The 24,265-nt window shown below is 55.6% G+C and overlaps 9 protein-coding genes across 9 annotated transcripts; 7 read left to right on the plus strand and 2 right to left on the minus strand.

The window, feature by feature from the left end:
- Positions 1 to 814: 814 nt before the first annotated feature.
- On the plus strand, positions 815 to 2,124 carry SPSK_03395 (4-hydroxyphenylpyruvate dioxygenase; the record flags this gene model as incomplete). Its single annotated transcript, XM_016730233.1, has 2 exons — positions 815 to 1,381; positions 1,441 to 2,124. 2 exons carry the CDS (start codon positions 815 to 817, stop codon positions 2,122 to 2,124), a joined length of 1,251 nt encoding a protein of 416 aa, XP_016585085.1.
- A 1,960-nt stretch (positions 2,125 to 4,084) lies between these two features.
- On the plus strand, positions 4,085 to 5,168 carry SPSK_03468 (uncharacterized protein; the record flags this gene model as incomplete). The annotated part of the gene is made up of 2 exons (XM_016730306.1): positions 4,085 to 4,103; positions 4,195 to 5,168. The coding sequence occupies 2 exons, from the start codon at positions 4,085 to 4,087 to the stop codon at positions 5,166 to 5,168; spliced, it is 993 nt and encodes a 330-aa protein (XP_016585086.1).
- A 177-nt stretch (positions 5,169 to 5,345) lies between these two features.
- On the minus strand, positions 5,346 to 6,656 carry SPSK_03394 (WD repeat protein; the record flags this gene model as incomplete). Its single annotated transcript, XM_016730232.1, has 1 exon — positions 5,346 to 6,656. One exon carries the CDS (start codon positions 6,654 to 6,656, stop codon positions 5,346 to 5,348), a length of 1,311 nt encoding a protein of 436 aa, XP_016585087.1.
- Positions 6,657 to 7,399: 743 nt separating this feature from the next.
- SPSK_10522 (uncharacterized protein) lies at positions 7,400 to 9,122 on the plus strand (the record flags this gene model as incomplete). The annotated part of the gene is made up of 3 exons (XM_016736901.1): positions 7,400 to 7,698; positions 7,772 to 8,969; positions 8,991 to 9,122. The coding sequence occupies 3 exons, from the start codon at positions 7,400 to 7,402 to the stop codon at positions 9,120 to 9,122; spliced, it is 1,629 nt and encodes a 542-aa protein (XP_016585088.1).
- A 401-nt stretch (positions 9,123 to 9,523) lies between these two features.
- SPSK_03672 (uncharacterized protein) lies at positions 9,524 to 10,036 on the plus strand (the record flags this gene model as incomplete). The annotated part of the gene is made up of 1 exon (XM_016730507.1): positions 9,524 to 10,036. The coding sequence occupies one exon, from the start codon at positions 9,524 to 9,526 to the stop codon at positions 10,034 to 10,036; it is 513 nt and encodes a 170-aa protein (XP_016585089.1).
- Positions 10,037 to 10,373: 337 nt separating this feature from the next.
- Positions 10,374 to 10,767, minus strand: SPSK_03725 (uncharacterized protein; the record flags this gene model as incomplete). Its single annotated transcript, XM_016730559.1, has 2 exons — positions 10,374 to 10,498; positions 10,605 to 10,767. 2 exons carry the CDS (start codon positions 10,765 to 10,767, stop codon positions 10,374 to 10,376), a joined length of 288 nt encoding a protein of 95 aa, XP_016585090.1.
- A 4,878-nt stretch (positions 10,768 to 15,645) lies between these two features.
- On the plus strand, positions 15,646 to 17,448 carry SPSK_03222 (nucleobase:cation symporter-2, NCS2 family; the record flags this gene model as incomplete). The annotated part of the gene is made up of 1 exon (XM_016730063.1): positions 15,646 to 17,448. The coding sequence occupies one exon, from the start codon at positions 15,646 to 15,648 to the stop codon at positions 17,446 to 17,448; it is 1,803 nt and encodes a 600-aa protein (XP_016585091.1).
- A 715-nt stretch (positions 17,449 to 18,163) lies between these two features.
- On the plus strand, positions 18,164 to 19,162 carry SPSK_03500 (uncharacterized protein; the record flags this gene model as incomplete). The annotated part of the gene is made up of 1 exon (XM_016730338.1): positions 18,164 to 19,162. The coding sequence occupies one exon, from the start codon at positions 18,164 to 18,166 to the stop codon at positions 19,160 to 19,162; it is 999 nt and encodes a 332-aa protein (XP_016585092.1).
- A 1,064-nt stretch (positions 19,163 to 20,226) lies between these two features.
- Positions 20,227 to 23,993, plus strand: SPSK_02959 (uncharacterized protein; the record flags this gene model as incomplete). Its single annotated transcript, XM_016729805.1, has 3 exons — positions 20,227 to 21,637; positions 21,704 to 21,852; positions 21,897 to 23,993. 3 exons carry the CDS (start codon positions 20,227 to 20,229, stop codon positions 23,991 to 23,993), a joined length of 3,657 nt encoding a protein of 1,218 aa, XP_016585093.1.
- Between the last annotated feature and the right edge of the window lie 272 nt (positions 23,994 to 24,265).

Raw genomic sequence — 24,265 nt, forward strand, 5'->3', positions numbered from 1 at the left:
ATCCATGTAAACCGATTTGTTATATTCAACATGTTGTGTCCAGATTTAATCTCGGCATGATAATTATTCAGCTTAAGCTCAAAGCATAGTTTGATGTACTTCTTACAGAAGTTTTGGCCCATCTTTCCTGCTCCAAGTGCAAACAACCACGGTGCTTGAAGGAAGGTACTGTTTCCATAACGAATGACGGTTGAATGGTCTAACATCTGTACCTTTCCCCGTCTCTTTTCATTTCTTTTTTTTTTTAAAAAAAAAATGAGCATCCACATATTATTCCAGCACCTTCGGCCGCTCTTGCCTAACGCTGCACACCACGTCGGTGCGCCGTCGCGCCTTCCTCATGTAGCCATCCAAGCGATAGCGTAATGGGACATGTTACATGCTTATAGACGGAAGGACAGGCACAACATACCTGCAAGGCAGGAACGATGCAGCATCAATGTCACGGGAACGTGAGCGAGGCAAAAAAGGGGTAAAAGACCGGCTAGCCGAAGGGAACAGAATCATCTGTTCCTGACCACAACGTCCTCTCTACGCTGTGTCACAGAGCAAGTTATCCTTCACCATCCGCGACGAGTTACCCTGACGATATCGCCGTCCAAAGAGGTACGCCCAATCTCGTTGATAGTGTGTTCCGTTAACATCGATGGTGCTTTGCATCCTTGGTTGACATAGGCATATATTCAGAGATGCTCTCTACTTTGATGCTGATTTTCTTTTCCGTTCCACACCTTCTCCTATGAGCTGCTCTCACTATCTTGGTCACCGAGTAGCTCAGACTAACCTATCCCCTCTTCCAGAACCACAAAACAATATGGGTGCCAGACAAGAGCCCCCCTCGTCCAAGACGCCTTGCCGTCTGTCCATCAGCACCTTGTCGCTGGGCCAAAGCTATGCAGGCCACTCGCTGGAGCAACGGCTGGACCAGGCGTCACAACACGGCTACCAGGGCATTGAGCTGTTCTACGATGACCTGGAGTACATCGCCCAGACTCTGCCTCTGGTGCCTCCGTCGTCGTTTACGACAACTGACTCAACCGTTATCCCGACCACGATTCTCATGGCGGCTCCTACGACGGCACCGACCGACAGCCAACTGGTGCGTGCGGCAGCCCTCGTACGGGCCATGTGCGCCACGCGCCGCCTGGCGGTCATCTGCCTGCAGCCCTTTCGCCACTTTGAAGGACTTGTCAGCCGAGACGCGCGTGCCCATCGGCTGGCGGAGCTGCATCTTTGGTGCCGCCTTGCCGGGATTCTGCGGACGGACCTCATTCTCATTCCATCCAATTTTTTGCCGGCCGGCCAGGTGACGGGCGAATTCAAGTTTATTGTGCAGGACCTGCGCGAGGCCGCCGAGATTGCGGCCGCGGCCACGCCACCGGTGCGGCTCTGCTATGAGGCTCTGGCATGGGGCACGCACATTGACACGTGGCAGGCCAGCTGGGGGTCGCCCAGCAGGTCGACCGGCCCAACTTTGGGCTGTGCCTCGACACGTTCAACATTGCCGCGCGCGTCTACGCAGACCCAGCTGTGTCCGGCGGTGTGCAGCCCGAGGGTCCGCAACGGTTGACGGAGTCAGTGAAAGAGCTCGCCGCCGCCGTCAGCGTCGACCGTGTGTTTCTTGTGCAGATCGCCGACGGCGCCCGGCTGGCTGCGCCGCTCGTGCCGGGCCATCCGCTCTACGACGCAGATTCGCCGGCGCGCATGACGTGGTCGCGGCAGCACCGGCTGTTTTATGGCGAAGACGACCGCAGCGGATACCTGCCCGTTGACCAAGTGCTGGCCGCCATTCTGGGCGACCTCGGCTATCGCGGGTGGCTGAGCTTCGAACTCTTCAATCGGCGGACAAGCGGCACAGACGCGAGCGTGCCGGCAGAAATGGCGCGGCGAGGTGCGGCGTCATGGGCCAAACTTGTCGAGGACTTTGGCCTGGAGACGGGCGGCGGGGGCAAAACGGGACCCCAGACGCTCAAGGGAGCCAAAGTTGCAGAGGAGAGCTGTGCGACCAAGAGCAAGGAAGGGGGTGCTGGCGAATCCCTATCAAGCCGCAGTGGCAGTCAGCGCAAGTCGGTGGTGCGGTTGTTGACTCTGTGTGGCCTGTGTCAGCCGGGCAGTGAAGAGTGATGCGGCTAAGAGGAGAGACAAAATGCGTCGTTCTTTTATGGAATGATTATCGCAAGCAATACAAAACGGTGAAGACATGATACGGCATAATATCGACGATGGGATGGCAGTTGCATCACAGAAGTTAGATGTCAGCATTAAAAAATAACACCCCACGTTCGGATGACATTTTATTTTCTCCGCGTTTTGCTTCGGCGTTTTCGTTTCCTCGATGATCCAAGGAAACTGGGGACAGAACAGCAAGTCATCTGTCATTTGGATTCCACACAATGGGGGGTTGGGCCTGGCCAGGGTTGGTTCAAAGTGATGCTATGATGCGGCCTATCGCGGAACTTCCGCCATTGTTCCCGCCTTTCCATACCCACGGCCGTGGCAATTTCTTGGGCTCCATGCCTTGCTCGCTTTGTCTCTTTGTGTCCTTGTGTCTCTGTCTCTCTGTTGGAGACACATGGTATGCTGGAAGCCGGACTGGACAAGGGCCCTGTGTGACGGGTCAGTTGGACAGTATTTTCTCACGAATGTGTACACCGTAGGTCCCGGGAAACATGGACTCAAAAGTTGAAATTGCGAGTATATAACATATTATTCCGAGGGAGGGGATGATGCCAGGGGAGAACGAAAGACGAAAACACACTTGACGTATTCGTGAGCCGAACAAGAAGGAGGATGAACGGAAGGATTCTGCGCCTTCAAACCAGGAAAATGGGACACCGGAAACGACGGGCGGTGTCCAAGGAGATGTACGCAGAAATCAGAAACAAAAATGCAACCTCTTGTCCTTTCTTCCTATCTTTTTTTGTCTTGTTCCAGCTCTTCGTTCACATGCTCCGTTTGATGTAGTATTGAGTCCTTCGCCTGCCCCTCCCCCTCCACGAACCAGAGAACCAAATAAAAAAGGACGCAGACGCACATAATGTCATCTTGGGAGCGGAAAATGCAACGGTAAATTACCACATTGATCGGTGAGTTGATTCCAGTTGTCGAGACTTTGTATTCTCTGTTCATTACGATATTTTGTCAACTTATATGGAGATCGTATGGAATCAACGTAAGAACTGTGTCATGCAAAATGTTTCTGACTAGAAGCAGCACTGATGACATCTGTTTGCTTTAGATCTGCCTCTGTTTCCGTCCCACCCTGCAGCTGTCCCTTCGCAGCCTAGTGCCGGTGGCCCACGGATTCGGCCGGGAGCAGACAATAAACAGACAATTCCATTGTCTGACGTTCTGACGACTGCATTTGTCCCCAGGCGGGTTCCCTGTTGCATCTCTTTAGCAAACAAACGCAATAATGCGACGGTATATGCACAAGCATTTACAGACTACTCCTAGTTGGATCAACAAGAGCGGAGACGCGGCCGACTGGTGTTGGGGTCACAGCTTTGTTTCTCGTTCGGGCAACGCTGTTAGTGAAAAAGAGGAACGGTGTGGGCGAAGCGGAGAATCAAAGGTCAAGACAGGAAAACGATGGCAAGGGTAGTAGTCCGACATGGGAGAAGTCCGTAAGGGCGTGGTAACATGTAATGTGCTCGTCGTCTCCAGTTTTCTTCCGTTTTGTCTTTGCTTCGATTTCTGCACGTCTTTCTTGGATCAATGGGTTTCTGTCCCCCAGAATCCTTCCATTTCAAACTACATCGCCAAGTGTCCCACTGCCGACACGGACCTTTTCCAACTTCCACTTCTCCTCGTTGACTGGGTTTGCCGTTTGTTTCCACAGACACCGCCCTAGTCGCATACTCGATCTCACACTGGATCTCACGTCGAGCAGGTTAGAGTCTCATCGAGTCGCCTGTTTCCTCAATATCCACCCCGGATCGAGCCAAGATCAGCACTACCTCTGAGTGCGTGAAGCCCCGGTGACAATCGTCGTCGACCAACGCGAGGCGGCACTTCCGCCGGGGAACATCAACCTCTCGGTTTGGAAGAAGGAGAGCACACGGTGCTTGACAATCCAGCAATCATGGCGACTGCTATTAAAGGTGCGTGCTTGCGTGCTGTGCCTGTGGACGTGGACGGACTCGAAAGCAAGTTCGCGCCGCATGACCCTCACATATTCACACTCTCCGCCAGAAAATACACCACGCCCGCCGCCGTCGGCGCCTGCACAGCCTTCCCTGCCGTCGCCCTTCAAATCAGCCGCCATGTCGCTCTATCCGCTGAACCACAGCGAGCTCTCCGCCGAGATCGAGCGCCTCGAGTGGAACCACCACAACGTGTATGTCCCCATGTCGGGCAACACCGTCGTCGCGCCCGAGGTCGACGCCTACTTGCAGGGCCTGGTCACGGCCCGCGCAGAGGACCCTGCCTTCACGGGCCGGCCTCCCGTGTCCGTTGCTGACATCGGCACCGGAACCGGTGTCTGGCTCGTGGACCTGGCCAGCTCACTACCACCAACGGCCCGCCTCGACGGATACGACTTCAACACGTCCAAGTTCCGTCCGGCCGCGTCCCGCCCGCCCAATGTGCAGCTGCTCGAGGCCAACGCTGCCGAGCCCTTTGCCGCTGAGCTCCAGGAGCAGTACGACCTCGTGCACGTGCGCCTGCTGGTGCTTGGTCTCAAATCGTCCGACTGGCAGCCCCTCGCCGCCAACCTGCGCACGCTGTTGCGGCCTGGCGGCTACCTGGTGTGGGAGGAGATTGACGTTGAGCACTTTGCCGGGTTTCCGGAAGACTCGGAGCTGGCCGACGCGATGAGGCAGATGCTGCGTTTCTACAAGGCACGCAGCCACCAAGGCGGCAGCGTTGCGTACCCCATCGGGCTGGACACGCTGCTGACGTCCGAGAACTTTGAGGACGCCCGCCAGGATGTGTTCAAGGCGTCTGACTTCTGGGACCACCCGACGCTGTTTGGCACAACAATGACGTCGCTGCACACCATTGCTGCGTCGTACATGCAGGGCATGGTGCACACGGGCGGCTTCGAGGATGTCCAGACCAAGGAGGACGCCGTGCGCAAGTCGGCTGCCGTCAAGGCAGCGCTGGATGCGAAGACGGCCAAGGCAGACTTTTGGTTCTGGCGCACAACGGCCCGGAAGCCGTTGTAGACGAGGTGTTTGTGAGGAGAAATTGTTGGGTCTCATGTCGTTTTGGTATTGGAGTGGCATGTCCGTCTCCTGCATATACATGCATAGACCTTGTATACAATGCATTTTATGACCCTCGTGTTCCTGATCGTGCTTGTTCCCGCTCGCGTACTCATCCCCATCGTACTAGCCGCGTACTCAATCCAGGCCGGGGAATGAGGCACGCTTTACCTGTGGCTTGGCCTTGCGGCCCTTCTTGTTCTTCTTCTTGCGACGCTTCGCCGGCTCACGATCCGAATCGTCGCTGTCCGAATCATCGTCGTCGTCGCTGTTGCTGTCGCTGTCGGCTGCACGCTTTTTGCTGTTCTTGGGCTTGCCCTCGGCATCGCTACCGTCCGCCTCGTCGCCGTCTGTTTCGTCGTCCTCATCGTCATCGTCGTCGTCGCTTCCACCACCAACCCCACCGCCGTTGGCATCCTTGTTCTCCTGCCAGATGCTCACGGTGTGCCCCCCCGACGTGACCAGCCGGCCCAGGCTGTCAAACCCCACAGCCGTCACGCCCTCCACCTCGTCGTGCATCAGCACCTGCCGCACCTCGCGGCTCCGCAGGTCCACTATGCTCACCGTGCCGTCACCCGCGCCCACCACAACCGTCTGCCCGTTGCTCCACGGCACGCTGTCGGGCACCCGCACCACGGCGTCCAGGCTCTCGCCGTCCTTTTGCTTGCGTCCGCCGGCCACGTAGAACCGCTCCTGCTGGTCGTCCCACGCACCCTTGTCCCACAGCGTCAGCACGCCGTCGCCCGTGCCCACGGCTACAACAGGGTTGCCGCGCAGGTTCTTGGGACCCAGCCCCCGCGGGATCATGGTCGAGCAGAGCAGCTCCGTGTCCTGGTCCTCGGACCGCGCGACAATGCCTGCGCGCAGGTCCGTCACGGCCAGCGTGCCGGCGCCAGTGCTGACCCACTGCTTGGGGTACCCCGACGTGCTCTCGGCGGAGGGCGGCAGGGGCGTGATCGAGGTGACGTAGTCGTCGTGCGGCTTGTGTGTGCGGCTGGGCTTCGGCGCCACGGAGCCGTCGGCCTTCAAATCGTAAATGTACAGGCACCCGTCGTCGGTGCCCAGCAGCAGCGTCTGCGGCGACAGGATGTGCATAATGGCAGGCGGGTCGAGACCGCCGTCGTGGCGTGGGGGGATGGCAAACTTGGAAACGACCTTGCCGGTGAGCGGGTCAAAGTGCTTGACGACGGCGTCGGCGCCCGCCGAGTACACCCACTTGCCGTCGACGCTGCACGCCAGGCTGCGGCAGCTGCCCTTGTGGCGCTTGGTCGTCCACAGCGGCTTGATCACGCCGGCCTTCTTGCCATTGTTGCCCGCACCTGCATCGGGCAGCCGGTAGCACTCGACGCGGCCGTTGGAGAGGCCGACGGTCAAGAGTGGCTCGGTCGGGTGCAGCACTTGCGCGAACACATCTGCCGACAGCGGCAGCATGCAAAGGTTTTCGAGCATGTTGGGGGCGGGTAGTGTCGAGGATATATTATTGAGGCGAGGTTGGAGGACTCGAGGGTCAAAAGGACAATATGGTGAGAGGGAAAAAGAAGAAGAAAGGGGAAGAAGAAAAATAAAAAGAAATAAGAGGAAACTGGCAAGAGCAACAACAAGGCAAGAGCTCTGGGCGTGGAGAGCCGCAGAAATTTCATTCGCCAATGGAGAGCATGTGACCCACTTATTCGCTAGCGGTGTCGAACTGGGCAGCCACGATCAGTGAGCTTTATTTTCAGGTACAGCAAGCTACGGCCACGACAAGCGCCAACAGACGGTGCGGGGATCGCCTGTCCCGTTACGGTGTAATACAGTACGACATACAGAAGTAGTACGGCTTACCTTGGGAACGATTGGTTTGTATGGCTGGTATGACATCGTCGTGATTAGAAACGGCCTGAGAACGACGCTCTACAAACGGCAGGCGCTGGCTGACGCGCGCCTTCCCTGTTGGACCGCGGCAGCGTCCCCATAGTGGCGGGCATCCAGGACAACAGGGCAGGAACTTGGTTTGGTGCTGGTCGCGCCTTCCCGACAAGGTGAGACACCGCCCACTTCCCTTCAACTCCAACACGCCCATCTCCAGCTCCAGAGTCGTTCCTTCCATCCAATGTTTCCGATGGTGTGTCGGTGGAGCCAGCCTCCAAAACATCGGGCGCCGTCGCTTTCACTTTCACGCCAACCTACTAGACGCGCGTCTACAAAGCACAATGGAACAAATTACGCGGCACGGAGAGCCCAAGGTGACCTGGGGGGATACGGTGACTGATCGACTGATGCAAACAGAACCAGGACGTCTCGACGACCCTTTTGTTGACGTGGCTGTCGAACCAGCTGCCCACACTCGCCACAGCATCCAAGAAGAAGCATCGCATCGGCCATCTCCTTTCTCACGCGGCACCATCATGTTTCTCAGTTTCTTTGCCGTTTTCCAGGTTCTGGCATTGCTGGCACGCGTGGGATCGGGCAAGGGGGTGCCAGAGCTGCGCAACGTGATGTATCTGACGGGGTGCGTGTTGGCTGCTCTTTTTTTTTTGTCTTTGCCCTTTGTGGGCTTGGTGGCATAGCTGACCCAAACACAGGCAACATCCAAACATGCCGGTGCACTTGGCCGAGCAACAGTCCATCACGCACGTGGCGCTGGCGTTTATGCCGTCGGGCCTGTTCAACCGCGACGACGACAACCGCGACCCGGACCGCCCAGTGGAGTGGCCGCTCTTTACAACGGTCGACGCCACCCGCCGTCTGGTCAGCCCGACCACGAAAGTGCTCGTGGCCATTGGCGGCTGGGGCGACACGGCCGGGTTCGCACGGGCGGCACGCACAGCATCGGGCCGGCGGCGGTTCGCGCGCAATGTGGCGGCCATGGTAGCAGCGACGGGCGCCGACGGCGTGGACGTGGACTGGGAGTACCCCGGCGGCAACGGCGAAGACTACCGGCAGGTGCCCAACGTCGAAAAAGCGTGGGAGATTGGCGCATACCCGCTCCTGCTCGGCGCGATACGGGCGGCCCTGGGCCCGGACAAGTTGCTGACGGCGGCTGTCCCTGGCAAACCAGACGACATGCTGGCGTTTACGGCAGACACGGTCCCCGAGATTCTGGCGAGCGTCGACTTCTTGAACGTCATGACATACGACCTGATGAACCGGCGCGACACGGTGGTGAAGCACCATACGGGTGTGGCGGACAGCCTGGCGGCCGTAGACGCGTACGTGGCGGCCGGGTGCGACGCGTCGCGGATCAACCTGGGGCTGGCGTACTATGTCAAGTACTACCGCACGGAGCATGCGGCGTGCGTGGAGCAGGTGCACAAGACAGGCAGCGCGGTCGGGTGCCCCACGTTGTTGATGGAGGACCCAGACACGGGGGCCGATTTGGGTCGCGCGGGTGCGTTCGCGTGGCACGACAAGGTGCCGGCAGACGTCAAGGACTCGTTCTCGCGGGCGCGGGCGCATGGGCACTACACGGAAGCGGGCGGTGGCGGGTTCGGGTACTGGGACGACGAGGAGGACCTGTGGTGGTCGTTTGACACGGCCGACACGATTGTGCAGCACAAGTTTCCAGAGGTGCTGCAATCGCGGCACCTCGGCGGGGTGTTTGCGTGGGGGCTGGGCGAGGATGGGCCCCAGTTCGACCGGTTTGCGGCGACAGCTCGAGCGTGGAACAAGGTGCGCAACGGCGGGTGGGATGTCGACGTCGGTGGGAGTCCGCAAGACGCGCGCGAGCGTAAGGGTAGCGACAAGACGAGCAAGAAACGCAACGGCAACAGCAACAGCGGCGTGACTCGCGACGAGCTGTAGAACGGATCGTTTCCGGCGCTCGATCGGGTGACGGTGGGCGTGGACAAGCTGGTTGAGAGCGGGCGACAGCTGGTGACGTTTGAGTGCACGTACCGCTCGATTGTGGACGTTATGGCGCGGACATCACGGTGAGAGCATGGGTTTCAACGGGTGGAATACGTGTGTATTGACTGCATATTAAGGCGTCCAAGGTTCTAGGTATTAATGGTAAAGGTAATAAGGGTGGGCAAGGGTAGTCAAAAAGGAACGTCGGGTATCGAGGAATTTAAAAACATGACATGCTCTTTAAGCAGACGCAAAGAGATGAGAGAAAGATAGGGAGTGAAGCAACGCAGCAAACAAGAAACAGACGGCTCAAGCAAATCCAAAGAAATCAACAAATTCATAAATTAAACAGGGTATTCTGAAAAGTAGTTTGCCATCATAATATTTGTTCCCATCTTCCAACAATCGGCTTCCTGTCTGTCGCCGTCCGTCCACCGGTGTTTTGTAAATGTCGTCAGTCAATTTTGCTTTTGCGTACGTCGTCGTTTATGCATTTATACGCGTGCTGCGATGCCGCCCGTCTTGACGGTGTGGCCGCGCGAGCGCAGCGACTCGATGGTGTCCACGACGACCAGGACGCCGAACAGCGCCCACAGAAAGAAGCCAAAGGCAATGGCGGCCTCGAGGGAGCCGCAGTAGTGGTTGCCGCCGCAGTTCACAGGCCCCCCGACGTCGACGGCCAGGGCAATGCTGCCGGCGAACCAGAAGATCATGGTGATCCATTCGAGGGCGAGCGAGGCGAGGCGGTGGAAGACGCGGGTGAAGTAGAGCGGGGTGACGCCGACGTAGAGCAGGACGAGAATGGACCAGATGGCGTTGAAGAGCATAAAGTTGAGGATGGAGGGCGAGGTGGAGTAGCCGTCATGGTCAAAGAAGGAAACGAGGTACGCGGTGAGGCCGAGCTCGATGACGCCAAAGACAATGGCCGCGATGTGGACGATGCCAACGAAGCCGTACGCCATTTTGTCGGTGTTGAGTGTCTGGAGTGGTTGACTGTTTGAGTGTGTTGAGTTGTGCGGAGTTGCGTAGAACAGAAAACGACAAAGAAATCTGGTTGTTAAGTTGCAGACTGTTGATGCGACTGGAGTTGGGAGTGAAGAAAATCAGACACAGAAAAGGGAGCGACACCCAATCTACTTAAATTGTTCGCTACGACGAACGTCCCTCACGTCACTCTCTGTGATTTTCACCGCAAACAAGGCTTTCATTTCGTCACCCTCCTGTTTTGCAGGTTTAGTTGACGTCGTGGGTCGTCCACTGCCGATGACGTGGGTATATGCAGCTTAATTCTGCATGTGGATGTGGTCTGTGCGCCTCTGGCCGCCAAAATAGAGTGGCCTACATCGTGAACACCCATACAGGGGTCACGACACGGCCCAATCCTGCTTTTTGGCGGTCGACAAAGTTGTCGTTATGGAGGGCGGGCTGAACTGCCGCTGGCCAACCGATCGACGGCTTAAAGTCTGCGTTGAGTGTACGGAGCAAAAACTAATTATTGACGACTTACGTTGTCTCGTTGGTCAGTATTTTGATTTCTTTGGTTCCTACGACTTACGGACCTTCCCCTACCTGCCGGCCGTTTCACTCTGTTCTCATCGCATCCAATGAAAAGCAAATCGTAGCCAGTCTCTGAGTCTCTCTTAATTGCCTTGCGGTGTCCTGCAGGGGCTGATGTCAATTTGAGGGCCGGCGGTGAGAATTGACTTTTGGCTGTGAGGTTCGCGATGCCCATCTTTCGTTGTTAGTATCCTGTTAAATGAGGACGACTGCCGACTTTTCGCAGCTCGCAGGAAACGGTGATCAACACGCAAATCGAGATCTAGGGCGGCCTCAGGGCCTGTCTTCCTTCATCTTGTCTGCCTGCCCACATGCATGACCGCCTGCATGAAAACCCAGTAGCAACCCTGGTGGAACCCACGTTGCTGCCTGACGTCATCACACCACTTTTCATGAAAAAACACGAAAACCCAATCCAACCAATTTCCACCCGTGATGCTTAACGAAACGCCACACCATAGAGCAAGAAACGTGGGCATTGTGTGGCGGACGTGTGCAGGCGGGCATGGGTAAATCAATTGCGAAGACATATAGCAGTGTCAAGATCAGTGCCACCGCCCAGATATGCAGATATGAGGACGGTGCATTGGCAGTAGGTGTCAAACAATCTGAACGGGAATGTATGAACGCAAGAAAACAGTCGTGCCACATTTTATGAATGTTGGGATATGAAGTTTAGCAAAATAATAAGTCAGCAAGGTATATTGAGTATAATCAAAAAAGCTCATGTTTAAATAATGGAAGAAATGGGAGTACGGACATTAAATTGATTATTTAAGCAGACCGCGGCCGCCTCTAAGCTGATTGCCCATTGACAAGGATGAAGGGCCATGTCGCTTAGGAGGATGTCGAGCACTTTTGAATTCCGCTTGGTCGAGCTATCTAGAGTATAAGAAAGATGATTTGCTCGCTCCCATTTTTATATTTTCATCTTTCTCGTAACCTTCTATCCTGCTTGTCTCCTCCCAGACAGCTTCATACAGCTTGGGAATTCTGTGCTATTGACACTGGGTATCACTCAAAGGAGGAAGGGGAGCCATGATGACTCACTTTGACAAAGGCGTAACAGGCGGTGTATCTACCTTGGAGGGGGATCTACCCTGTGGATGGCTGGCAAAGAAATTCGGGAAACTCCACAGCTGGACTCGTTTTGTTTCAGACGCCTGAAAATGCCTCCCGCTGACAAGCTCCGGTATTCACCGTTTGCCGAAGCTGAGCTACCAAAGGTGCATATTATAACGGTCAACGACAAAAGGTTCAAAGGTAATTAACGGGCAGCGAATAACAAGGAGGATCACGCTTAAAAGTACGACGGGAAATACGGGGTAGGAGTACACATTCGCACTCTATGCAACTGTGCAACTGTAGTCCGGCATTGTGTTTGGAGGCAGAGATTGGCCCAGAGTTTAAGGTTAGCAGCTAATTCGTAGACTCTTTACTTCTGACATGCCTCGGCTATCGATCTAAGCGCTTTAGTGGGATCAGCAAATATAAATACGTCGTACAGTCATGCAGTATCAACACATGTTTGATCCTGGCAAGCATTTGTTTAAGCAAGTTTATTTGAAGCCCAAAATCGCCTCATATAACAAAGTTCAACCTATATGAAATCATGGTGTTGCAGCTCAAAATATTCCGTGCCGGAGAATACACGGGATCAAATTGTGAGCCAACAATCAAGATTTATGACCATTACGTTGAAATTGCTTAGGATACTGTGTTGGTCGGATCGTAGCCGAGCTTCTCTCCACTTACTACTTCATAGTTGCAATACTTCTATCGTGGCCAATACTCGTAGATGAAAGATAAGACAAATTCACAAATAAGATTATATATCATGACTCGCAAATGTCTTACTTTACCATTGGTAGGCTCAAGAGAGAAATAGAGATGGCAAAACTGAAATGGTAAATGATAAAGCAGCTCTTACCACCCCGTCCCCGGTAGATATCCTCTTAAAGACGGGGGATCACGCGACGTCAGAGGTTAACGATGATGTTTTTCGTCTTGGTCAGCATTTCCATTGTCCATGCTTCGCTATACAATTTACAAACTTCATCCAATCGCGAATATCTGGCAATAGTTGTAAAGACAGTATTTTTGTAGATATCCCAATCACGCAAGTACCAACTCTGGTTGCATATAATAGGGGCAGTATTCGATGCTTTGCAGAATAAGATGGAAACAACAAAATTTGAAAGAATTGGAATGACTCTACATTTGCATCCTTTATTCGTCCTAGTTCTACGTCCACTACATCGAGGGAAGAGTTTCATCTAGGACTTGACTAAAGTCATCAGTCCGGCACGCGACCACGCGCAATTTTCGTTCCGCGGTGCTTCCCGCCGCGAGTGCCGCAGAGAGGAAAGCGTGCACACTGCGCCGTACTACAACGTATTACGCCGTGAGACGACAATAGACGAAGCCTAGCTAACCCCGCGCGCCTGGAAAGGATTGCGAGACTACTCAGACCAATAGGTTGCATTCGGCACCAACCATTTTCGATGCCAACAAAAACCCCTCTCTCTTTTGCAGATCCCACGCAGCTAGAGAACCACTGCTGAGGGGAAGAGGCGGAGGCGGCCAGCGCCGTTATTCGAGCCGCGCAAGCGGCCGGTCCCCGACTGCTATTTTGTCTGCTTTTCTGCGTCGAGGAAACGTGCGCGGCAGGCTGAGGCGGTGATCAATTCTTTTGAGAGGTGTGTGGGAGACGACAGGGGTGATGGGTCGCAGGGACAGCGTTCAGAGGTATGGAGGTGTGGCGAAAGGTCGAGAATGGACGAGACGACATGCATAACGGCGAGGTGCATCTCCAGGCGAAGCTGAGGTAGAAGACAAACCGGGACAATCTCCAATGTTAGCCGGCACCGGCAAGTCCGCCTTATGGCTTATCGGGTGGGTTAAGACAGAGACGCATAAAACGTGGGAGAGGGAACGTGAGAAGAGGAGACATTGAAAAGTGCACTAACACAAGGCACTGAACCGAGCTCCAGATTCCCGTTTTACCAATGGCGACGCCCGGATGTCGCTTGCTTAGCCTTATCTATGGGAACGAGAGTCCACCCAGACGGCTCCACCCTGCTCGTCCAACAGTGGAGGACCACGACGGAGACGATTCAAAGATAGAATCCGTCTTTAATCAATGTATCTTATCTTGGCCCTTTCTGTGGGTGGGCGTTGTCCCAGTTCAGCATGGAGCAACCTGTGGTCCTCTTCTTATCAGTGGTATCTGACCGCAATGGTCTCCATGCTTGTAGTCTCGGCATTTGAGATTCTGCATTCGAGTTCACCTAAAGCGTGTCGTCATTATGTGTTCTATATAAGAGGAAAGAAGAGCATAGCATATATGGCCTTTTCAACACAATATTTTTTTATTGGCAACGCGCATGATAGCCCTCGTCCCTGACTGTCGCTTGCCCACTTTGTTATCAAACCTTGTCGGGGCGAGATGGTTGCAAGACAAGCACAGCACAGAATTATTTCCTCAGGTCACGCGCTGCGTGAATTTCTTGTTGTCGCAGTGCCCATGTTTCGAAGGGTTCACACTTTGCCCTTTGCGTGGGTGTCAGCCAACGTGGACGATTTTGTTTCCGCTCTCCATGTTTCCGTCTTCTCTTTAATCGGGACGTTGTAGTGTTCATCACATTACTCGATCGTATCGAGTCAAGAATATAAATCAAAACGAAAAGAAGCTAGCAGCCCTGGCCGCACCCACACACACCAAAACAGAAAACGAAAGCGACTGAGATGTGGAACCCAGTGCTGCCAACTCACCTGCGGAAGTATGTCGTAGACCCCGACGTTGTTCCTAGACAGCATGCTGGGGCTCAGCTTAAATTTAGAGTCTCTCAGGTAATCATGCCGTGTCTAGTCCCTCTGCAGACAGCCACGCTGAATGAACGACATGGCCGACTTCCGTACCATGTAGCAGGTTATATGGCGCGTTTACGCCAGAGACGGCGATCATCAACTGTATCAAGGCTAGACGGTAAACAAACTCGGCCACCACGCCGTGTGGGAAAGAACAACGACGACCAAGCCACGACGATACTTTTGCGAGAGATGCTTCAAGGTCACTTATACAACGAGGACAGGTGACGGGTGAACAATCTGATAGACTGCAAAACAGTCGATAGCAAAGTCGAAAATACTCCGTTCTCAAAAGGAGAAGTCGGCATCCGGTTTCAATCCATTCTCTCCGGGGCCGTGCTTGTGCAATCCGTTCACCTCCTCCAGCGCGAGGCTGCACCCCATCACCATCTTCTTGTCGTCCTGTTGTTTGCTCCTGCGCTAGCGTTTTGCTCAGTCGTTTGTATGTGTAATTGTTTTGAGTCCGTTTTGACTCTGTAGGCCCCATTCTGTCTGATAGAGAAGTGGAGACCGCCCGTTCTTTCCGTTATGTGTGTGGCAAGTGCGACCCGACTCCCCCCCGGCGCCAGGGCAGTCGCCCCGCAAGTCCAAGCCGTTAGCTTCTTTCGTTTCCTGTGCTTTGGTTTGCTGGTGATAATGACACATGCTTGTGAGAATAAAAACCTTGGCCCTTTGACGCTTGGCCGATCATAAAATCTGGACGTCCTCGCAACGAGACCGAGCACCATCTAGAGTCCCAGCTCAATTCAATCCGTTGCATCCCGGGTTGCCATCGTCATCTTGCGTCGCACATATAAAACACGCTCCTGGCCGCCGCCTCTTGACGAAAGGCGGAAACCGGAAGGCACGACGATCATCTCTCTCATTAACAAGCATCGCTCCTTCCCCGCATCCGTCGGTCCTCGAATCGAGCGCCACGTTCACATATTTACACCCTGATATCCTCGCTTTCCTAATCGGGTCATTCCTCGGTCGTTCCTATCTTCGACTCGTTCTCGCACGTCCCTTTTTCTCTTCTTTCCGGTTCTTCTCGTCTTCTCTTGTCGTCTTCTCTTTCCTTTTCAGATCCTCTTCTTCTCCTTCCCTTTCCTCTTCCTCTTCTCCTCTCCTCTCCTCTTTCTTTTCCCGTCCCCATCCTTCTTTATCCATCACACATCACCAATTTCACCAAACCAACTTCACAATGGATGAAGATCAGGGCCCGTCCCAAATCGCGCCCACCGAGGGCCGCCGCGGTGTCGGCGCAAAGATCAACAGTGCCGCCCGCACCGTCAAGCACACCCTCTTCACACGCGATGGCCTGCTCGGCGACTACGACTATGTATTTCTCTTTCGCCCCAACCTGCCCTTTATGAAGAGGTCCAAAATGGCCTCGCCCTTCTTCGGCCTCCACGACAAAATGCCCGTTGTGCTCGCTGTCTTGCTCGGCCTGCAGCACTCCTTGGCCATGCTGGCTGGTGTCATCACGCCGCCTATCATCATGTCCGGTGCCGCCGGCGGCAACTTGGTCGCCGAGCAGCAGCAGTACCTCGTCTCGACCGCCCTCATTGTTTCCGGCATTCTGTCGCTCGTCCAGATCACCCGCTTCAAGGTCCGCGGCACCCCCTACTACATCGGCACCGGCTTGATCTCGGTCGTCGGCATCTCCTTTGCCATCATCCCCGTCGCCGAGGGCGCCTTCAAGCAGATGTACGCCAACGGCTTCTGCCCGTCTGCCGAGGACGGCACCCCGTTGCCCTGCCCCGATGGCTACGGCGCCCTCCTCGGCACGGCTGCCATCACCGCCCTCATCGAGATCCTCATTTCTTTCATTCCCTCCAAGACCATGCTGCGCATCTTCCCGCCCATCGTCACCGGCCCCACCGTCATGCTCATTGGCATCTCTCTGATTCAGTCGGCCTTCCAGGGCTGGGCAGGCGGCTCGGGTCTCTGCAGCGCCGCCGACCCCATCGACTTTTACAAGCTGTGCCCCGACATCACCGCCCCCCACGCCCTGCCCTGGGGCAGCGCCGAGTATATCGGCCTCGGCTTCTCCGTCTTTGTCAGCATCATTCTGTGCGAGCGTTTCGGCTCGCCCATCATGAAGTCCACCTCGGTCGTCTGGGGCCTGCTTGTCGGCTGCATCATCGCCGCCGCCTGCGGCTACTTTGACCGCTCCGGCATCGACGCGGCCCCCGTCGCCTCGTTTGTGTGGGTCCACACCTTCAAGCTGCAGCTCTACGCCCCGCTCGTCCTGCCCATGCTCGCCGTCTACATCATCTGCGCCTGCGAGGCCATTGGCGACGTGACGGCGTCGTGTGACGTCTCGCGCATCGAGGTGTCGGGCCCCATCTACGAGAGCCGCATCCAGGGCGGCGTCTTGGCGGATGGCCTGAACGGCGTGCTGGCCGCGCTCATGACCATTACCCCCGTCACCACGTTTGCCCAGAACAACGGCGTCATTGCTCTGACGCGCTGCGCCAACCGCAAGGCCGGCTACTGCTGCTGCGCCTTCCTCGTCATCATGGGCGTCTTCTCCAAGTTTGCCGCCGCCCTCGTCGCCATTCCCAGCTCCGTCATTGGCGGCATGACGACCTTTTTGTTCTGCTCCGTCGCCGTCTCCGGTATCGCCATCATCACCCGCGGCGTGCCCTTCAACCGCCGCAACCGCTTCGTTCTGACCGCCGGCCTGGCGCTGGGCTACGGCGCCACCCTCGTGCCCACCTGGTTCTCCAACGTCTTCACCTACACCGGCGGCAACAAGTCGCTCACCTCCTTCCTCGACGCGATCGTCCTCGTCCTCGAGACCGGATTTGCCGTCACCGCCCTCGTCTGCATGCTGCTCAACCTGATCCTGCCCGAGGAGATTGACGATGTGAACGAGAGCCACATCCCTGCGGACATGCCCGAGCCGGAGGTCGTCATTGCCGCCGTCCACCACCCGACCCCTTCGGCCTCGGGCCACAACAATGCCACAGCTACAAAGGGTGACGAGAAGCAGGCCTAGGGCTGGCGAAATTTGCTTTTTGGTTGCTGTTTTTTGTTTCATTTTGCATAGTTTTGATGACATGATTATTTTGAAGAGTTGAGTTCGCAGGTGACCTCCTCTGACATGAACGTTTGTTTAGGTTACTATTGTTCGGCCGTTTTCATTTTATGGGAGATACCTTTTGTGTGAAAATAAGATTTGTGCGTTTTGAACTGGACCTGTTGACCGTTTTGAACTTTCAACTTCATACACATGGTAACTTGCAAGCTTATTATCATCTTTTGTGTACGGTGCACGGAGTCTTTTTGGTGTTACAACACAGCGATCTTAATTTTCACAGGGTTTAATTGGCCTTGGCGCCAATTTTGCGGCGCAAAGGTTAGTTAGAGCCAGGGGACAAGAGCGCTCTGCCTCAAAGGCGCACCATCGTCGTGAGAATACTCGAAAAAAGCCAATGAAGACAGACGTACTGCAATACCTCCTTGTCTTTCTTTTCGACGTTCGATAAGTCCCGGACATTCAGGCAGTCGTCTTTTTCAACAAAGCAAACGTAAGGCTTGGTTCCAATTTACACGCATCCTACGCCAAGATCGTTATTGCCTACCCATACTTGGCGTGTCAGAGCCGACACCTATGTCGGCCAAGCTGTATTTATGACAGTTGTTGTCATTCCCTCGAACGCCCGCCACACTTTAAACTGGAAAACATCTTTGTTCGGAAGTTGACGTACAAAATGCGGCTCTCGCCAATATCAATATCACCAGTGGTGTTGTTCGCCGTCCTCACCGGCCTCGCCGGTCTGGTCGGCACCGCCCAAGCCAGTGTGTCCAACCGCACTGTCCAACCCGTTCAGCCCGCCCAGCCCGTGAACATCACCCTTGCTTACCCACGCAGCGAGGCCTACAACACCTTGGGCCGTATCCCCATTGTCTTCTCCATCTCCAGTCCGCAGTACGCCGTCTTCCTCAACCCTCGCATCGACTTTGCCATTGGCAAGTACGGCGGCGACTATCCATTCGAGGGCCAGTGTCCCGTCTACGCCGACACCCGCAACTTTACCGTTGACCTCTCCAAAGTCAACCTGACGGACCCGGCTACGCCCGACCCCTTGTACATCTACGCCTTTTGGGAGTGCCTTGACTACGAGGTCGGCGAGTGGTACTTTTCCTGGACCGTCCGCACAGGCCGTGCCCCCGAAAATGCCACCGACTTCCAGTACAACAACAACGTCACCGACACGGGCGGGTTTGTGTTTGCCACCGTGCACAGCGGCGGGCGCTCCATGGACCTCGTCGAGAACACGAAGAACACGTCTTGCGACAGTGTGCCCTACGAGCACGACTTTCTCGTCGCGGGCATCGCCGAGGGCTCCTGCAGCGGATCCATCACAGACCGGCCGGGCTGCGCCGTGGTCGCCAACGACACGGGCGCGTCCATGGCGGCCGCTGTGCCCCCGCCTCCGGCCAGCAGCATCTGTGGCGGAAGCATCAGTGCGTCCATTGCCGAGACGATCAACAACACGCCGCGGTTTATGGGCACGTGCCCCGTGCTGCCCATTGCTCACGTCGATTGCCCGCCCTCGTTGACAGTCCAAGACATGGGCACGGCAGCGCTGCCGTCGGCAACCCAGCCTGGAAGCAAATCAGGCGCGGATCCAAGAATGCCGCTAGACGTCCTCGGTACAATGATGGTTGCCATCGTAGCGGTTGCTCTCCGTGAGGCTGTATATTAGGTTAGAGTTGTATGGTACGGTGTACATAATAGACCAAAAGTCTCTAATGTTCGTACATGATCAAATACACATTTATGGACGTGCTTTTCCCTCGAAGTAAGAGTCTGTAAATTGGACACAGTACGTCGTTCATAGCGGCGCCTTTACATGGGTTTCAGCAAATATCCTTCCATCATACCGCTCTGATCATTCATAGTCGTTGATTGTTCAAGTCCTCGAACCACTGATGGTCACCAGTGTCGCCGCGAGTTGCAGGCTCTGTAAGGAGTGACGTTGCCACTATCAGAGGGTTGGGTGCCACTGCGGAGGCTTCGTTAAGGAGGTGTTGATAAGGGGATGGAGAGATGGAGAAAGATTAGAAGCATAGGTGAGAAGAAAATGAGTGTTACAAATACAGGAGCATTGTATCGATGAACCTGTTGCAAACGGAAAGAACAAGAGAGTGCCTTACGTCAACAAACAGAGTCAAGACGGGAAAGAACGACCAGTACGGAGTTCGTGTACCAATTTGACTGCACATATTTCTCGCCCGTGCCTTTCCTTACCGTCCATACATTGGGACACCGATTTGGATATAAAGTCAGAAAAAGAAGAAAGAAAAAGAATATAATAAATACCATGTGGACTTTTAATAATAAAAAGAATCATGTTTGTTGACTTTCAATGTCGACACGTGATTAACCAAATGGGCTGGAAAAAGATAAGTGAAGAGTCAGGGGTGGGCGCAATCGGCGGTTGCGAGAAAGAGCGACCGCGTTCTGCGAAACGCGTCCGTCGAAAGCCGCTCACTTTGGCTTCACAATTCGCTGACCTCACTCTCAACAATTATCCAGCCTCCTTAGCCTCCACTTTGCCCTGCGCCCAACACTGCAACAGGCGTCGCAGGCCTCGCAAAAAACTAAGTCGCATCGCTTTGTCTGCATGCGTTGCACTGCCGTTGGACTGCACTGGCGGCGCCAGCAGCTTGCAGTGTTTAGCTGCAGATTAACAAACAGTCACAGAGAACGGCTGTTCCGACGCCTGTTTCGATGTCTCTACTAACGCCGACCTCTATACACGTCCCGATGCCAGAGTTGCCGCGAACAACTGCCCCAGCGACAGCATCGGCCTCCGCGGGCGTAATGAACAGTGTGCTGCCGGCCTTGAGCGACCGACGTTCCTCGACATCAACCGTCCTCAAACATCCCTCCCCAGTTGCACCAGCCTCTAAACCAGCCACGCTGCCCGCTACCCATCTAGCTGGGCATGCTGTCACAGGGCAATCTCATACAATGGCAACACCAAGTAGTGCAACCTCCACCAGCCCCACACGTCATCGCGTACCTTTGCCTTCTGATGTAGCAAGCAATGCCCCAAGCGGACATGGAGTCGCCCACCCCCCCATGGGCCTGTTCAAACACGCGGCCATACCACATTCCGACGAGCCTCAACAGCCAGAGGCCGCTACCGGCACACGTCCGGCCGTACTGCCACTCAAAGACCCGGCCGCTGAAAAGGAGGTGCATAAGAATCCGCTTCCGCAGAACAAACAGAGCACACTCCGCGTCACAACTGTATCACCGGCTGCACCCCCGGTTCTGGCGTCCTTGACCAAGGCGAGCCCGTCTCCCATATCCCCCAGTGCCATCTTCTTTGGCCTCCAGTCTGGAAGTAATGATCATGCCAGCCCACGCCTCGCATATAAAATGAAGCGAACCGGCCGCCCAGGCATTCTGCCGCCAAATTTAAAGTACTCGACTGGATCGAGGACACCCCCTACGTCGTCGGGCTCGACGCCTACACGCACTCCTACGGACACGCCGCCGAAATCGTTCCGAGACGGCCTTGGTATCAAGACACAGCCACCGCCGCTGCCGCATTCAAGACTGTCTGCGCCCACCGACCCCAACCCGGCTTTTGTTGAGAGTGACCTGGTATCCAATGCATCGAGCCCACCACGTCGTGTAGCTCGACAGCAGAATAATGACACAGAATTCCTGGATGGCCCAACCAATCGGACTGGGGTCAACGGGCTTAGGCGGCGCCGAGAGTCGGCCGTGGAGCTGGCAGAGCCTCCACAGAAACGTGCCAAGACTTCCCACAGCTCTTCTTCCCGATCCAACTCCCGGAGGCCATCGTCAGACTCGGACGGTGTCGTCAAGACTGCACCTACTTTGGCAATCTCGCTCTCCTCGGGCCCGGAGTTCCCAATAACTTCTGAGGTTTTGGTTGACACTGTCAACCCGACAGATTCATCCGACAGTGGCATCGAAGAAGTCAGTGGCCAGGCAGATGTTGCTGACGTTGAAGCAGACAGGGACATCGTCAGCCTGAGTTCCGGGCAAGACTCGGATGCAGGAGGCAGCTCTTCCGATGAGGACGACCTCACCGACTCTGTCGACGTCGGCCCCGAGGACGCTGCTGCCGTGTTGTCGTCTGATTCCCCAGCATCGTACTCGTTTGCGCCCAGCGGCCGGGCTTACAACAAATATATTGGTAACTTGCTGCAATACGAGTTGTCGAACCGCGCTATTGCGTATCGCTAAGACTTTTTTATTTCAGACAAGGACGGAACCGTGCATGGGACAAAAGGAGCTATCATCCCCGATGGCTACGAGCTGTGGCCAAAGCGAACGACGCCGTGGATCTGCCCTGTCCGTACGTGCCGTAAACTCTTTCCAGAACTGGTCAGCATGGGTGGCCATTTTTCGGTACGTTGCAGAATACAGATTTGCTTCTTTTTCGTGGCAACCAGTCAACTGACCGTGTTTGTATTGGTGTCCGGCTCCAGCGAGGGCATCGAGCAACCAATTTGAACGACAATCTGGACGGCACATTGACTGTAGTCAAGCAAGTGTCAACCAAATCCGAACGCCTCGGTGCCCGCGTAGTCTCGCAACAGGCGCCCACAAAGCTTGAACCCCTGGCCAAACCCTTGGTGTCGAAATCAGCTAAGAGAAGTAGGTTTGGCAGAAAAAACGTTTCAGCAACAAAAGCTCACCACAAGGAGACACTCGATAGTGAGGTGGCTGTTTTATCAAACGGTGTCGCCGCGCAGAGACCGCCAACGAAGTCACTCACGGCACCGGTAAAGCGTCCAACAAAGGAGCTTCTGGTGTCTGCGTCTGGCCGGGAGTACACCAAAACCATAGATGGCGACCTTGGTTTTGGTGTACTCTTTCCGGATGGTTACTCTAAGAGCTCTGTTCCGGATATGCCGTGGCTTTGTCCGGTCCGTGACTGTCAACGTGTTTTTCAGAGGATCGTCAACCTCGGGGGACATTTCACACGGAAACACCGGCATACGCTCTTCAATGACAATAGAGACGGCACACTATCCAAAGTTGGCGTCCATGCCCATATGAGAGCATTTGTTGTGTCCACTAACAAGCGACCTGCGTCCGAACTGGGGCCTCTGGCACCGCAGGTACCTGCGGGCGCTCAGGCCAAGGCTGATGCCTTTGCCCTGTCGCACTCTTTGCCATCTAAGCCCCCGAGACCAAGTGTACTTTCCAAAAGCGCGGTCCGAACCGACGGTCCATCCCCGGGACCCGGCGATTTTGCGATTCCGCGTCCGGTCGACCCGCAGGCGACATGGGAGTACCTGCAGTCCTTTCTGGCGCCGGCGCTCCGACGCCCTGCACCGCCCAAATCGGGCTACAGCAGCCTATTTCTGGCGGCCCAGCGCGTGCGCGACATTAAGTGGAACGAGCGGCGTGTTGTGCCCGTGGGCGGACACACGACGGCGAGCATTGTGTCGGCGTTGATCCAAATGAGCGGTGACTGGGTGCCCAATCCGTGCGACTGCTGCCGGTCAGGCCAGGGCCTCTATGACGGCTGCATTATTGCGAGCAGCAAGGGCACGGCGGACATGAATGTGGCCTTTTCCAAGTGTGCCAACTGTGTGGAGCGCAAAATACCGTGCAGCTTGCATCCGATTTTCCGGCCACGGTTCGCCAAGCTGTTTCCGCACCTCAACTACGACGCGGCGTATCGCTATGCGCGGTCGGGCAATTTCGGATTCAGCGAGACCATGGCGGTGTCGCAGCCGCAGCGCTTGAAGGCGGTCACGGCGGGCAATGTGCGCCGTGAGAGGGGGTCGGCGACCGAGGCAGGCGGCGGCGGCGGCGGAGCGGACAGCGGTCCTGACCCGGCGTCGAGTGATGACGAACCTCTGGCGCGTGGGGTGCCCCACCGCGCCGGACAAAAGGCGCGGCCCGCACGAGTGGCCGGTTTCCAGCAGCACGAGCCAAACAAGCTTCGACTCGACGGCCGCGACCGCCGCCGCTCGGGCCGCGTTGCCGGTAAGGAGGTCGACGTGTTGCCAACAGGGCGAACAGCAACGTCGTCGTCGTCATCATTCTCTTCGTCGGCAATGGCTCTGTCCCGACCGCACACGAACACCGCCAGCAGTAGCAGACTCGCGACGACCAGCAGCGACTCGGCGCTGATGGCTGCCGGCAACGTGCAGCCGGGTGGTGCCGACGCACTGGAGATGGAGGACTGGGAGGTGGCGCCCGGACGGGTGCAGAGCAAGGCGCACGAGAACATTGCCTTTTCCAATGCGTACCTGACGTCGAACCAGATGGTCCCGATCGACCACAACATGTCGTACCGTGTGGAGGTAGTGCGGCCGGGGCAGTTGGTGTCGTTCAACGCCGACGAGAGGGCGATGCGGATGTGCATGTTGGCAGCAGGCAAGCTGCGCGTGGTGGTGGGCGAGGACCGCTTTGTCATGGGTCCCAACGGCATGTTTCGGGTCAAGCCAGGCACGTCGTTTGGCGTGGAGAACCGGCAGTACATTGACGCGTATCTGCATATTACGGCGTGGAACAACATTGCAGACGCATAAGCTATTTTGATGGGTGGTCTGAGACAAGGAAGTGGTCCATTGATTGAGAGAATGGAGCTTGAGATATACTCCTTATGGCGTGGCATGGCGTAACGGCGTTTTTTATTTGCAATTTACGACACGTTTCAAGAACTGCAGTTATTTTATTATTTATCAAAATCTGCGTTGTCAACTACCTTTCCCTACTCTGTACTTCACATGCCCGTCAGGACAAGGACCTTGCCCTTGACCTTGCCCTTGACCTTGATCATGGCCTTGTCTATCACGGTGAT

This window comes from Sporothrix schenckii (genome assembly GCF_000961545.1).
Source record: "Sporothrix schenckii 1099-18 chromosome Unknown Cont47, whole genome shotgun sequence".
NCBI classification, from domain to species: domain Eukaryota; kingdom Fungi; phylum Ascomycota; class Sordariomycetes; order Ophiostomatales; family Ophiostomataceae; genus Sporothrix; species Sporothrix schenckii.